Here is a 15281-nt window from a genome sequence, read left to right as displayed (position 1 = left end):
CCTTATAGTATCATATCACCCCAACAGAGCACTTCACTTTTGGACTGCTGGCTTACTTCTTAATATATTTAAAAGTAGTTTGAGAGGTACCTCTTCTGTGGAAACAGCTCCCAGTTTGTAATGTATTTAGGTGATTCACAGACACCCTCTCGACTTTTAAGATAAGGCTTCAAACTTTCCTTTATGATAAAGTTTATGGTTAGGGAGTGGATCAGGTGACCCTGGATAGTCCCTACCACTTGGCATTTATCATTAATTATTATTCATGTCTAGTTTTCTTTCACAACCTGTCTTTTGTTCTGTCTCCCTTCACTCCCTTCCCCTCACGGAGCCTGGTCCTGCTCGAGGTTTCTTCCTGTTAAAAGGAAGTTTTTCATGTCACCAAGTGCTTGGTCATGGGGGTCGTTTGGTTGTTGTGGTTTTCTCTCTTTTATTGTAGGTTTGTTGCCTTACAATATAAAGCGCCACGAGATAACTATTGTTGTGATTTGGTGTCATGTAAATAAAGCTAAATTTAATCAATTTTAATTGAATGTATTGAACTGAATGCTGAGTTTTGGAGATTAGTGCAAAATATGTATTATACATTGCAATTAAAATGTAGTAATAAAAAAATTTAAGAAACACAATGCTATACATCAAGGAGTGATAAGATGAATATTTATTTCTGTATTTTATCCTACCTAAGTACTGCACCAAACTTTAATCAGTTCGAGACACAGAATACCCAGTGGTACTTAGAGTAGAGTTTTACTTAACTTTATCAAACTACAGGATGGTTTATGCATGTATGTTAACTCTCATGTAACTCTCAAATTCTCCGAGTTTGTTTTATTAGAGCCTGTCCTCTCTTTTGGCCAATTTAAGAAAGAAAACGCACGCAGCGCTGTATGGTCCCTCTGGCAATGTTGAAGTCTTTTCTCTTCTCTGATTGGTCAAGTCTCATGCCAATCATTCTTACACTTAGCAACTGCTTATGCCGGAGGCAGCCAATCAAGAAGCGTAAGAGCTACTGCAGGTGCAAAGCAGGGCTAGCCGCTGCAGTAAAGCCGAAGAGAAAACCCATTTCATGGTAAATTCCTGCGTTTTTTGTTATTTCTAGGCCTTGTCAAGTGTGACAGTAGCAGCAGAAAGCATGTGGGTTATAAATCGGTTATATAGTCTGAGATTTTGATAGCGTGTTTAGCCGTAAATTAAGAGGAGTAACCTTCATTTGACATAGCTGGGACGCTTAGCTAGCCCCTGCTGCCACATATAAATACTAGTAACGGTGGCTGTTGTGTTAGCATTAAAGGTAGCCGAATTCAGATTATTTGTAGAAACACCTCCGTTTTATGCGCAATGCGTTAATTTATTTTAATCCCCTTTGTTACCTTTCGTGGTGACTAAGGTGCATGAAAGCGCGTTATAGTGTTACCATGTATTTCTCTAGCTAAAGTGAACCAACCTGTCAATTTCTGGCTTATTCTCAGCGGAGCTAAGATCCGGTGTTAATTGGTGGTGTGGTTCAAGCCATTTAAATTAGCGACGTGATGTGAGAGGGCACTACTGTTTGGGCCGTTTCCAAAATACAATGCCCTACGAAGCACATTCTGGCCCACCATACGGGCATCCATAATTGGCTGTACAGCCAAGCGCTTCGCGCAGGTCCCAGCCCTCCCTGGATGGGAAAGGGTAGTCAGTTTAGCTGACGCTTAGCCTGCTAAGCCTTAGTACTTCCGGCCTCTTATCTGTGTGGAGTGGAGGCGTGCATTTCTTATCCAACCTATGTTGATATGACGTAGAAACGCTCGTGTCTCTGATCTGTTTTTGGCTGGATGTGACGCAGCATCTGAGCGAAACGGCATCAGTTTTCATTCCTGTCCTGATACATCCAAGGCAGTAGCTTAAAATCTCACGCAACAGACCGTAATGCCATTATCTAGCCCCATCAGGGGTATGCATGAGGCTGTTTTTAGTTATGATCTCGTGTAAGATTGCAGTAATACCCTCTATCAGACCATCCTTGTAGTGCTGGAAACTTACACAAGTTTATGGCTATATTTTTAGACTATTTCCTTTTCAGAACATATTTGTCTGCTGTAAGGCTCACTTGATACACAAGAGATGTCAGCATGCGATGAAATGAGGCACATCTTATTGAGTTCATGATGCCGTAATTGTTGCATCATATTATTTTCAGAGCTCAGGTACTTTCTGCAATAGAGTTGATCTCTATGTGGTACATGCATTTCAGAGCTCTGTGCCTCTGAGTTGTTGACTTCCTTACTCAGACAAATGTTGGTTTAGAAAAAAAAGAGGCTTCAAAGGATGTTTGTGGGTAATATAGATTGATTTGGCTTTTCTGTGCGTCTGTAGTTTTCTTCTGATGCTTTTCCTGTCTGTTTGATCTGGTTAAAATTTAGCCAGAAAACTGAATATTTCACCACCTAAAGACTAACTGGAAAATGCATGAAAATTATAGAATTCAACATGTTCAACAGGATTCAACAGAACAGTAGCTAGATGGAAGTGCTTGCTGGCCATGTTGATTGGCCCAGTGTTTCCATCGGCTGAGTTCACCTGAATCCTCACTAATTTGTAGTTTTTCTTGCAGTCAGTATTTTCACATTTTAATACCATCAGAAGTCTTTCACCAGACCATCTAATCAGATAGTTTAAGGGTTTCTTTTACGCAGTGATCTGAATGAAAAAAATAAAGTAAAAGCTCTTTAATGTGCCAGCATATTTCAGTTTGACAGATTTCTACTAAATTTTGCTGAAGGCTGGTAGAAACTCTCCTCTTTCTCTTTCAAGCAACAGTACCTACAGCTTGCAGGAGAGAGTCTAAAGCATGGATGTCAAACTCATTTTACATCAGAGGCCACATACAGCTCGCTTTTATGTGGGCAATGAAATGTGTCTTTCTCTCAGTGTACAGAAAGAGATATGCTAATATAATCAGATATGTTAATATAAGAAAAAGAAGCACCGTTTCAGAAGTATGCTTCAGTTTTTCTGCATGAGAAAGAAATGCTGCTATAGTAAATGAAAGAAATCTGCCAGTGGGACTTTTTGAGCTTAAATTATAAGAAGTTAACTTGTAAAACTACAGAAATCTATAACTTCATTGCTTTGGTGTAGTATGAATGACCCTGGGAGACCTCTTTATTTGTAGAAAAAGCTGTAAAACTTGTGAAAATACAGTTAAAAGTCTTGAATTTATATCCGGCTTCACAATTTTGAAAGCCATCCAAAGGGCCAGGCATTATGTTTGACACTCCTGGTCTAAAGAGTGGACACAGTATTTATTTCACTACAAAAAATATATAGTTACTAATTAGTTTTCTGATATAGATTTACAGTAAATATAATGCAAAATAAATGTACTAATAAACAATTTTCTACTCTTGTAGATAATTCTAGGAGTATATAAAACAATTAAACTGTCTTTTTGCAGGTTAGTAAAGCTCTGATCTGCTGGCTGAGGGAATAGTGGGTGGAAAAATGTTCTGATGGGTACTGCACCAACCATAAAGTTTCTCAGCCACCAGCAGAGGAATTGTTTATTTAATTAAGGAGTTACTGTCACGAATACATGGCCTGCAAATTTGCTGGAAGTAAATATAACAAATACAACACATCTGCAACAAATTTGTTGCCGTTTTTTCAGGTTGCACAAATGTAGTTTGCAGTATTTTAAGTTGTTGTACTGTGCATACTGTAACGTGTTTCTGCTGTTTCATGCAAAGTAACATTGCACGCTGTTTCCTCAAGCTTTTGTTCTTTATAACTTACTTATGCTTATCCTTGCGTAGATGGCGTCTGCAAATGCCACATACGGGCAGAAGGAGTCTACGGACCAAAACTTTGATTACATGTTTAAAATCCTCATCATTGGCAACAGCAGCGTAGGAAAGACTTCCTTCCTTTTCCGCTATGCAGATGACTCATTCACGCCAGCCTTTGTCAGCACTGTGGGCATCGACTTTAAGGTCAAGACCATCTACAGGAATGACAAGAGGATAAAGCTTCAGATATGGGTGAGAATGTAATGAATAGCACAAAAATAGTACTTGTATGTCTTTATGGAACACACTTAACTCCTGTCAGTGTTTGATTGAAAATGAAAGCAAATTTTATAAGTTCTTACTATCTCCTACAATCCCATTTTGACGTAATAACCTGTATCCGACATACCGCTGTAGCTCCTTGTGAAACTTCAGGAGGTGAGATTGTAGGTACAGATGGTGTAGTGGTTACCAAAGCAGATCTTTGGGTTTAAAATGATAAATGTGGGAAATGAGAGGGTAACTGGTGAAAGGTGTCTGCCAGTCACTGATTGATCCCCAGCTTCTCCATTCCATGTAATGAAGTATCCTTGAGCAAGAAGCTGAACCACAAGGTCTTCCTAGTAAAAGGGAGCTTTTCTTTTGCGCTATCACCAAGCGCTTGCTCATAGGATGTAGTTTGATTGTTGGGTTTTTCTGTTGTTGTTATGATTTGGAGCTGCACATGTATATAAAATTGAATTTAATTGAGTTGTGAATGTATGCGTGATAGTGTGAATGAGACTTGCAGTAGGCACTATAATATAAGTTCCACTACATTACATAATTTTTAAATGTTCAAACTGAAATCAAGATTTTCTTATGCTGCAGTGGAGTTGGACAGCTGGAGAGCTAATTAAATTGAACCAAATGCAGCCTGCAGTGCGTGCATGTTTATGATTTTTTTTTTTAGTGGTTTAAGTCCATATGACTGCTGCACACACTTGCACTCATATTTTTACATGATTGTTATTCTATATAAAACAACAGCAGATTGCAAATCCAGTTTCTCAAAGTTAAAGGAAGTCTATTTATCTGACTAATTATACTCATGGACAGATGGAGACAGCACTTACCGTAAGCATACTTGTTATACTTGTTTGAAGTCCGCCTCAAGGCCTCACACATAGTTGGTTCATCATTGTGTAGTTTCACTATAATTAAGAGAACGTTGACACCTGAGCGGCGGCTCACACTCACTGCCTGAGCCAATCAGATCCTAGCATGCTCACATGCAGCTTGATACTTTGAAACGTGCAAAATGATAAATCCATTTTGAGAACGTTGCCAGCTAACACTAAACATGAATTCCTCCAGCTTTTCAAACTGGCAAACAAATTAGATTTCATCATATTCAGAGTTATCATGAATTTCCCTTTTACCTTATTGCTTATTAAAATACAGATTTTTCCTGCCCATCGTATTAGTGACAGTGGAGTCTGTCTTATCGTGTGTCGCTAATCAGTACCAGAACTGGCCTCTTCTGTGCCTAGATTCATTTTATTTGTTGTGTAAACCCTTGAAGGGTACTTAATATGAGCCATAAAGCCTGACACTGGAACCAAGTACTCATTACATGAAACACCACAAGAATGTGTAATGCTCATGGGAGTTTGGAGACTCTTGCACAGCCACAAATCCATTGCAGGTGCCTCGTCAGTGTTCTTTGTCCTCTGATCACAATAATCCTGCATATTCTCAAAAATGTCTCTGAATGTAGGACACTGCTGGGCAGGAGCGCTACAGGACAATCACCACAGCCTACTACAGGGGTGCCATGGGCTTCATCCTCATGTATGACATTACCAATGAGGAATCCTTCAACGCTGTGCAAGACTGGTGAGGGACGGCTGATTGTCTGTCTGTGAGAGTGGTGACTCATTAAGCTGCAATCTTATTTTCTCTTAATTTCGCTCAGCTTTCCTTTTGAGTTCAGCGTATCCTCCATCTAAATTTGAGATGTACAGCTGTGGTTCCACTACATGGAGATAGTCTAATACATCATTAGACTACAGTAGGTCATTACTGAAATCAGCAAACAAATGCACAGTGATGTTAAAAATAACCGTTGGTTTTTCTAACTCTGTGTTTGCAACACAGATGGAAGAAGTGTATGTCACTGCTGAACGAGAAAGAAACGCAGCAGATCGTATGTTAGATAGTTTTCTTCTCAGATCCACACAGCTCTGTGCTGAAGGGATGTGTCAAAATATTTTCTGATTAAATTGCTTTAATGTCAAAAAATGCTTGTGAGATTCTGTGAGTCAGAACATTAAACCATCCTGTTTTTGCAAACAGGTCGACCCAGATCAAGACATACTCGTGGGACAACGCTCAGGTCCTGTTGGTGGGGAACAAGTGTGATATGGAAGACGAGCGAGTGGTGGCTGCAGAGAGGGGCCGACAGCTGTCAGAACAGCTGGGTAAGTCATTTGGTCAGAATGAAAACTGGACACTGTGTGTGGTGTTGTATCACTCTGGGTGTGCATCTCCCATTTCCAGGAATATTTAAGTTTATTCCGATGGCCAAGTTTTGATTAGACTGTTTGTTTGTGAGGCTGTCGTTATGGGAGCAAACTTAATGCTTAATATCTGTTTAATGTCCTCTTCAGCTTTGCTGCACTGCATCGTTTCATTTGTGTGTGAAACTGATGTTTGCAAGAGGTTAAAGCTGCAGCAGCTCTTACAGAGAAATGTTATCGTTTGATGTGTGTTTGGGCTTGTGGCCTTCATCGCAGCCATCATAAAACATTACAGACAATGTTTTAAGTGGGATGAGAGGTTGTAAGAGTAGTAGTATAATACAGTGCTGTGCAAAAGTCTTGAGCCACTCCTCACTTGTTTATACAAGGAGCCAGACTTGCTTATAATGTTTAGAGTGCTCTTGAACAACAGTCCTCAAGGCTTTCTGAGTTTTTCTTTGGACAGGCACTTTGTTACTAGCAGGCTGTTGGAGAAACACATCATCTGTCACCATTTCTTTAGCTGAATCTATGAAAACTGCCAATTTGACAGACATAAAATTGTTTTTTTCACTAACATGGTGATGTTCAGTGTGTCAAAAAATGTTTTGAGAAAACTGGACAAGTGGAGGACCCAAGAAGATGTAGCAGGCCTAAAATGTCTGCAGCAGGTAAATCATATCCTTGATTATGTTGTTAAACCGGTATGACGAACGCGGCCGTGACTCTGGCAGACGAGCTGAACACTTTCTATGCTCGCTTCGAGGCTGCAGCTAAGGACTCCAACAATGCTAGTGCTAGCGGCGCTAACAGCTGCAGACAGGAAGATACTGCCAGCACCGGAAACGTGCTCGTCATCTCCGAGCATGAAGTAAGGAGAGCCTTCAAAAGAGTGAACACCAGGAAAGCAGCAGGACCAGACGGCATCCCAGGTCGTATCCTAAGAGACTGCGCATACCAGCTAGCTCCTGTGTTCACTGAGATATTCAACATCTCTTTATCTCAGTCGGTGATCCCCACATGCTTCAAAGAGTCCATCATTGTTCCTGTCCCGAAGAAACCCCACCCTGCTTCTCTCAGTAGTGATGAAGTGCTTTGAACGCCTGGTCAGAGACTTCATCATTTCTTCACTACCAGACACACTGGACCCACTACAGTTCGCTTACCGTCCAAATCGTTCCACAGACGATGCCATCTCTCATCTCCTCCACACATCACTCACTCACTTGGACACTAGAAGGGGGAATTATGTTAAAATGCTCTTCATAGACTACAGCTCTGCATTTAACACCATAATTCCCTCCACACTCACCACCAAGCTGGAGCATCTGGGACTCAGCTCATCTATGTGTCTGTGGATCTCCAACTTCCTAACTGGCAGACCACAGGCAGTAAGGATGGGCGGACATGTCTCAGCCTCCACCACTCTCAGCACTGGAGCCCCCCAGGGGTGTGTTCTGAGCCCCCTGCTGTACTCTTTGTACACATATGACTGTGTGGCCACTACCAGCTCCACCACCATCATCAAGTTTGTTGACGACACCGTCGTGGTGGGCCTGATCTCTGATAACAACGAGACGGCCTACCTGAAGGAGATTAGGAATCTGGAGAACTGGTGCCAGAGGAACAACCTCCTTCTAAACGTCAGTAAGACAAAGGAGCTGATAGTGGACTTCAGCACTAAGCAGGAGAGGAACTACCAGACCCCCGTCATCAACGAGTGCCCAGTGGAGAGAGTGGACAGCTTCAAATACCTCGGAGTTCACATCACGCAGGACCTGTCATGGTCCTGTCACATCAACACCGTGGTGAAAAAGGCCCGTCAGCGTCTCTACCACCTCCTGAGCACCTTGAGAGACTTCCAACTGCCCTCCAAGGTGCTCAGGAACTTTTACTCGTGCACCATAGAGAGCATCCTGGCGGGAAACATCTTAACCTGGTTCGGGAACAGCACCATGCAGGACAGACGAGCTCTACAGAGGGTTGTGCAGTCAGCTGAGCGCACCATCCGCTCCGAGCTCCCTGACCTGCATTCAATCTACAGCAGGCGGTGCTGGACCAAGGCCAGGAAGATCGTGAAGGACCTCAGCCATCCCAACAACAGACTGTTCTCTCTGCTGAGGTCAGGAAAGAGATTCCGCTCCCTGAAGACCAACACAGAGAGACTGAGGAGGAGCTTCTTCCCGCAGGCGATACGGTCTCTCAATCACACCACCACACAGTACTGACCCACACATATAGTTCTTACACACACACTGGACATTCTGGACATTGTTTTCACTTCATCACTTAAATCACTTTAAGCATATTTGCACTGCACAAGACATAATGTGGATTGCACAACACTGGTCACTATATTCTTCATTTCCGGTTAATACTTGTACAGCTGCTGTTATTGTGTATATATTTATTTATATTTAGATTTCTTCATACATTCTTATATAGTTCTATATTGTGTATTTTGTTGTACAGTTATTTTATTTTCAACTTTAATTTATATATTTTATCTTATTCTTCCCAGTTAAATTTACCCTTCATTCTAATTTGTGTTGTACAGTTATTTCATTTTTAACCTTAATTTATATTTTATTCCTTCCTAGTTAAATTTACCCTTTTTAATTTTTCATATTTATTTCCTATCTTATTCATAGCCTTTTCCTTTTTTGTTTTCTTTAGGTCACGAGCAGTTGTCCAAGCATTTCACTACATATCGTACTGTGTATGACTGTGTACGTGACAAATAAAATTTACATTTGAATTTAAAAAATAGGAAAATCAACACAGACCTAACACAGGACTTAAGAGATGCATCTGACCTTCCAGTTGATTGAGCTGCCTTTTATTAAAGCCTCATCAGAAATGGTCTCAATGGAAGGGCAGCTGTCAAGAAGCCATTCTTAAGGAAGGAAAACATGTTATAAAATGCCATGGTGTGCCAAAATACACAAGAACAAGTACACTGTTGTTCATTAATTGACCTCCCCAGAGCCCAGACCTCAAAAATACTGAAGCATTGTGGGATCATCTTGACAGATAACAGAACAAAAACAGCCAACATCCAAAGACAAGCTCTGAATGTCCTTCAAGAAGCCTGGAGAACTGTTTTTTGCCTTTTTATATACTTTTTTCTATGTATTTTTGCACGTTTCCCACTATCCTTGCAAAACATAAAGAAATGAGGGGTGGCTGAAGACTTGTGCACAGTACTGTAACTCTAAATTAAAGGCAATTAAGCAAAAGTGAACTGCTAACATGAGCATTACACAAGATATCTGAAGTTTAACAGAGATCAGATCATCAGAACTTAAGAAATTACAAACATGGAAATGCACAAAGAAGCTAAGTAGCTGCAGCTTTGAGAAGGATGTTTTTTATACTCTTAGACTATTTGGTTCGATCTCAGACCACCAGTCAAAGGGAGACAGGTTTTAAAATCTCTTCAGTCCTCTGATATAAAGGAAAATGTCATCAGACTTGAGCTGCCTGCCTGACTAGTCTTGATATGTCTTGCCACGATGAGATCACTGGGTTAAGAGGATAAGCTGCACATTGAAACAATAAGTGTAACCACAGCGCATCTGTCTCTGTCACCCCTTCTGCCAGGTTTTGAGTTCTTTGAAGCAAGCGCTAAAGACAACATTAACGTGAAGCAGACATTCGAGCGGCTCGTGGACATCATCTGTGAGAGGATGGCAGAGAGTCTGGATAACAACGACCCCACCATCACCGGAGCTAAACAGGGGCCACAGCTCAGCGAGCAGCCTCAGAGGTCCCATCAGGATTGTGCTTGTTGAACACAGCTACACACACGTCTGCTGTCATGAGATCCACACACCTTGTTAGGTTTTATTTTTGAGTTTTGCTTTCTTTTTGTTTGTTTTCATACCACACACAGAAACTGCCATACATAGAGACAGACGCAAGATGGCTCTTCAGTTCTCCACCCCTCTCACTACACCACAACTACTGTCCACATCAGCCAGTTCCCCCCAAAGATGTGGTGTTCTTAAAGTTTTTGTTGTCAGTAGTACAGAAATTATGAGATTATGCATATTTGGTCAGAGGGGTAAAGAACATTTAACATGGTTACCATCGTAAAAAGTCTTCAATAGCTGCACACGCACTATAACAGAACTGCAAAAGGCCAGTCAGGCTAAGGCTACATCATTCCTTATTTTTAATGTGTCTGTGATTGGGTTGAACTCTAAAAGGTTGTGAAGGAGCAGTATTCTCCTCCAGCCTCCACTCCCATTCAGCACCAATGCCTCAGACCTAAATAGATACCAATCATTTGGCAATTCCTCGACATTTATTTCCACTGAAAATATGTTTGTTGCTGTGTTGGTTGATGGTTTTTTTGTTTTTGAATTGGTCAGGTGTGGTTTTGAGCATGTGAAATCATCTTGTCATAGTTGTGTTTTAGTTTGGTGTCCTTACAGGGTTGTTTGAGAGCTCGTTTCTCTCTTTAATTTAGGGAATTAGTGGAAAAATAGCAAGTTGTGCATATCACTCAACCAATCAAGACATCTATGCTCATGGAGTCTAAAAATGCACTGATCCTGTTGTTTAGGGAGATTTTTTACTAAATCAGATCAGAATCAGAAAGACTTTATTTATCCCTAATGTAGTTCATAACAAAACAAAAGTCAACAGAAAAGGTATGACTCATTTACTTTGATAACATTTTGCATCCAAGATTAACAGGACGCTTAATCAGGTTGAAATTCGTACATCACTTAAGAGAACCTGTGCATTCCACCTTAAAAGATGCAGGTATAGGCATTTCTGAATTTGATCATATGGTCAGGTATAGCTGACTAATGTAGAAGATGCGCATGGTTGTACAACTTTAAAAAAGAAGCCCATGACTTAAGCTAGTGTGCACATGTGTCAACTTCTTACTGTTCTGTAATAACTCTCGGCTGGCTTGTACTCAGCACCATGACAGAGAATCAGGAGCCTATTGTTCTCCTACCAAGTCTTTATCACTTCACCATTACAACACTGGAAACACCTGAGTGCAAACTTTTCATAGGCATACAGTGTGTCAGTTTTAGTTTTGTTATGAAATATGTTAACTTTGAAAATAAGTGGTAGTAATAGAAGTGCATTTCTTTATTCTATGAGTGTAGATATATAATTACTTTGAGGCCTGTCTCAGAAATTTTAAACAAATGTTTATTAGCAGACTCGGAGAGTATGTTAATGCGGCGTTAAAAAAAAAAAAAAGCAACAGAGCCTCTTTTTAACCTTTTTTGTTACTGCTGCTTTTTAACACAGGACAAAATAAAAGGATACAGGATCTATTTCGCTAACTGAAGAGTGTATAAATGTTCTAAAGGTGAAATGCATATATAATATATTAAAGTGAGAATGATTTTGGATATTGGATTCATTCCTGTGCCGTAGTAAGAGGTGCATGTCGTTGATGTTCTTAATGGATTCTGGTTGACTGGATGGTTATCTGTATGAGCTGTTGTCTGATTTGAAATCCCACCTATCATGCAGTTAAGATACTTGGAGGTACCCGGTGGGGCTAAAGGTTTCAGATGTTAAGCCCACAGCCCCCTGCACATTGTATTACTTTCATTCAATGCGTACAATGTGCAGCGTGCACTCACTAGAAAGGCATGTGATTCAGTGTGAGCACTGGTGCAGCACAGTCCTGCCATATCCAGGAAGCCTCTTATGTCTTTGTAGATGATATTTATGTCTTTACGTATTTATTTTTGACAGAATATGATGTTTTTGAGCATGTTAAATTGTGACTCTTATTTCTCCCTTTCTTTCTGTGAGGCTCAGGTTAAGGGATTTGTTTGCTTGTGTATTTAGTGCAAACCTGTAAGTCGTGCATTCAGACATATGCTGAGGCATGCGAAGACATAGCTTCATCACATGAATTATTTATTTTGTATTATTTATAACTTAATTTATTTGTAGTATTCTTCCTAGATTACGCGTTGTGTTCTGCACTCAACTTTTTAAGAGATGTTCAGTAGTATTCAATCGCTAAACTGTCCCAGCTTTTAGATGTGTGTTTACAGTGCACAGTGTACAAAGCTTAAGATGATTCCTCGAGAGGAAAGTTAAACATTCCAGTGTAAAACCTCTGCTCATGTCCACATGACTTTGGTGGGAAGTTTGTTTGTCTTTTGATATCAGTTATGTAACTTTTAAGGCTAGGCTGAGCATAGAACAGTTTTGTTTTTGTTTTGTTTTTTTGACCATCGTCAGCACAGTGAAGCCTCGCTGAAAGTTTTTGAGCACTGTACTCGGGCGTTTGAATGTACAGTTTCTATAAAGAGGGTCTTGCTGATGTGTTTAAAGCCAAAAACATTGCTTGTTGGACTTGTGCTATCAAACCTGTCTGGTAGTTTTTCTACTCTGTGCAGCAGCTCCAAACATCAAAAGTGTTTTGGGAATAAAGTGAATATGCTGAACACTTGATTAAAAAGTGATTCTTACCACATTTGTCCTTTTTTTTTTTTTTTTTTTTTAAATTTTGGTTAGTGTATCTTACTGCAGCTGTAAACTTGCTAATAACTTAGGAAAACACATCCTCCCGTCCAGCTCCTCCTCCTCTTTCCTCACCCTGTTACATATAACCTGTGTAAATAGGAACTTTCTGCCCGTCAGGCATTAGGAATGTGAATTGTGCTGTAACTGTGTAATGCCAGGTTTACTAAAAATAAGGAATCAATAAACAACTTCTCAAAGCTGGAGTTCTGTGTGGATTCAACAACCTCTCCCAAAGTGTGGGTGATTTACAAGAAGTGCACATGTGATGGCTCAGAAATGGTTTAGAGTAAGTTGTACTGTGCCCAGCAGAGGGCACAATATTACAATGATGTGTTCATTTCTGCCCTTTGAGTTGTTTGACCATCTATGGTTTGATTCAGCTTCTCTACAGCACTTAATACAACACCCACAGTGTCAACTGTGCAAAAAGAGATATGTAGAAAAGATGTCGTGTAAGTCCTTTAAACTGTTATCAGCAGGCTGTCTTCTTATTAAGAAACAAAACGTTTGAGCTGTAGTAATGTAGTGAATTTAATAATGTCTTGTAGACTCGTTCATTACACATGATACATGGAGTTTCTCAGCACATACACATACATTCATGGAAGTTTGGCAAGTAGAAGTACAAGAGTAGCCATCATAAAGGAAAGTACAAAGGTTACTGTACACAGAAGCGACAAGACATGCAGTGTTCATTTTTCCAAAAAAAAACCAAAACAATGAAATAAGACCATATGTAAAATAAGAAATGTTTCAGTAAATAAAATATAGATATTTGTCATTTTTAAGTGCTTGTAAACAAGTAAGGCATTATATTACACAGTGGATGACAGCACTTGGTGACACCCCGGTGTTTTGGTTGCGCCCACGTTGAGATTGTCCAGCTTACACACAAATAAGTGCCACACCAGTTCAGTGAATTGCACTTTGCTACATGGCTTTCCCAGAATAAGGACATCAAAGTGAGTCTGTTTGCTGCAAAACACTGCAAGCTGTAGTCCCCACCAGCTTTCGTTTTCCAGTTGACCTGCAGCTCTTATCGAGGCCTGTTCACTTCCGTGTAAACGTCTCTGTTTATGCTTCCCAACCATAGCCGTGAGGATGCATCCACACTGGCTTCGCGTTAAGCGTCTCGTGAAAGGGATTTTCTGTTACACGGGGCACAAATGTTCTTTATAATGCAGGCCTGTATCCTCGGGCCACATTTGTAGCAGTAATAAACATCAACTAAAGAGCACCATTATTGGAATTAATAAGCCTGGACCTGGTTTGGTAAAAGCTGGCACCCGCTGCTAACATGGTTCATCACCTTCTGCTTCAGCTGGGCCACTTGCTCCCTGAGCACGCTGGCTGTGGATGCCAGCTCGGTGTTCTGCGTTTTCAGGGTCTTGACCTTGTCCTCCAGCCGAGAGATCCTCTCCAGCTTTCTCTTGCGACATTTGGAGGCGGCTATCCTGTTGCGCAGCTTCTTTCTCTCCGCCTTGATGCGCTCTTGGTTGTCCATGTCGATGGGGGACAGAGGAGGACTCTCCCCGAAGCTCTGCATGTCCGGCACGGTCTGAGGTTCGTCCTTAAAAGCGCCGACAGACTGGAGTCGTGACAGAGCGGCCGCAGCGGCCGCCTGTTGCTGCGCGGTAGCCAAATGAGACGGCGGCGGCGGGAAGGGAATGGTGTCCGTGGAATAGTTAATGGTGGTGGCTCCGAGCGGACTGGCCGCGTAGCCGTTCAGCGTAGTGTACACAGGGAGGTCTGATGCCTGAAGGCTGACAGAGCCTGCTGCGCTGGATGATCCGAGGAGCTCCAGCCTGTCCACAGAGACGCACCCCGTCTCGCTCAGCTGGTTCTGCTTGTGAAGATCCTCCAGTGCCTTTACGAAACCTTCCGCGAATTCCTGCTCGTCACTGGCTGACTTTGGGTAAAGGAACTGGGAGGTCGGGTTGGTGGTGGTGACTAGACCGTTGGACTGGATAATAAGTCGCTCTAGGTCCGGAGAGGTTAGTTTCAGGAGTCCTAAGTCTGAGGAGTTGAGAAGTCCGTCTGCGTCCCGGAGCGGGTTAGATTTGAGTTCGGAGTTCTGATTGTCTAGGTTCAGATTAATGTCCTTCTTCATCATCGTGTTCTGGGAATAGATACCGGAGACCCTCGAAGTATTCACCACGGTGCCTGTGTAGAGGCTTGTTTCCATTCTACACCCTCATGAGAGGGAGTGTTGAGCGTTAGGCATTAACGTTTGTTCAACAGTCACATCCAAACATGAGGAAATCAGCTGACTCTTACTTGGTGTATTCCGGTCTCCTTATCTCCTTTCTCGTCTTATCACTCGGTCGACCACTTCAACTAAGCTGTTGTGCCTGTTGGGGCTCTGATGTGCCTCTATATGATATGGTCTTTTCCCGATGGCACGACTGCTATGCGCAGCGCCAGACCTTGCTCGCTTTCTAGCCCTAAAAATTCCATTATGTCACTCCAGAGCGCGGAGATTGGCCCAAAA

At 41.5% G+C, this 15281-nt stretch overlaps 2 protein-coding genes across 2 annotated transcripts; one reads left to right on the top strand and one right to left on the bottom strand.

The window, feature by feature from the left end:
- The first annotated feature begins 949 nt into the window (after positions 1-949).
- On the top strand, positions 950-12987 carry rab3aa (RAB3A, member RAS oncogene family, a). The gene is made up of 5 exons (XM_086271382.1): positions 950-1072; positions 3798-4022; positions 5530-5648; positions 6108-6232; positions 9875-12987. The coding sequence occupies exons 1-5, from the start codon at positions 1070-1072 to the stop codon at positions 10063-10065; spliced, it is 663 nt and encodes a 220-aa protein (XP_086127508.1). The 5' UTR covers positions 950-1069; the 3' UTR covers positions 10066-12987.
- On the bottom strand, positions 12741-15244 carry LOC147308635 (transcription factor JunD-like). Its single transcript, XM_086271381.1, has one exon. It carries the CDS (start codon positions 14973-14975, stop codon positions 14040-14042), a length of 936 nt encoding a protein of 311 aa, XP_086127507.1. The 5' UTR covers positions 14976-15244; the 3' UTR covers positions 12741-14039.
- Between the last annotated feature and the right edge of the window lie 37 nt (positions 15245-15281).

This window comes from Aulonocara sp. 'chitande type north' Nkhata Bay, linkage group LG18 (genome assembly GCF_057382095.1).
Source record: "Aulonocara sp. 'chitande type north' Nkhata Bay isolate Kocher_YH1m ecotype deep benthic linkage group LG18, A_spYH_male_GT1.1, whole genome shotgun sequence".
In the NCBI taxonomy this organism is placed as follows: Eukaryota; Metazoa; Chordata; class Actinopteri; order Cichliformes; family Cichlidae; genus Aulonocara; species Aulonocara sp. 'chitande type north' Nkhata Bay.
This window is presented reverse-complemented; position numbering and strand designations above follow the sequence as displayed.

Bases quoted from the DNA above. Each gene is read 5' to 3' on its own strand.
- rab3aa (XM_086271382.1), top strand. The intron at 5,649-6,107 runs GTGAGGGACGGC...TTTTGCAAACAG, and splicing joins TTCAACGCTGTGCAAGACTG to GTCGACCCAGATCAAGACAT. The intron at 6,233-9,874 runs GTAAGTCATTTG...CCCTTCTGCCAG, and splicing joins ACAGCTGTCAGAACAGCTGG to GTTTTGAGTTCTTTGAAGCA.
- LOC147308635 (XM_086271381.1), bottom strand. From the start codon at position 14,975: ATGGAAACAAGCCTCTACACAGGCACCGTGGTGAATACTTCGAGGGTC.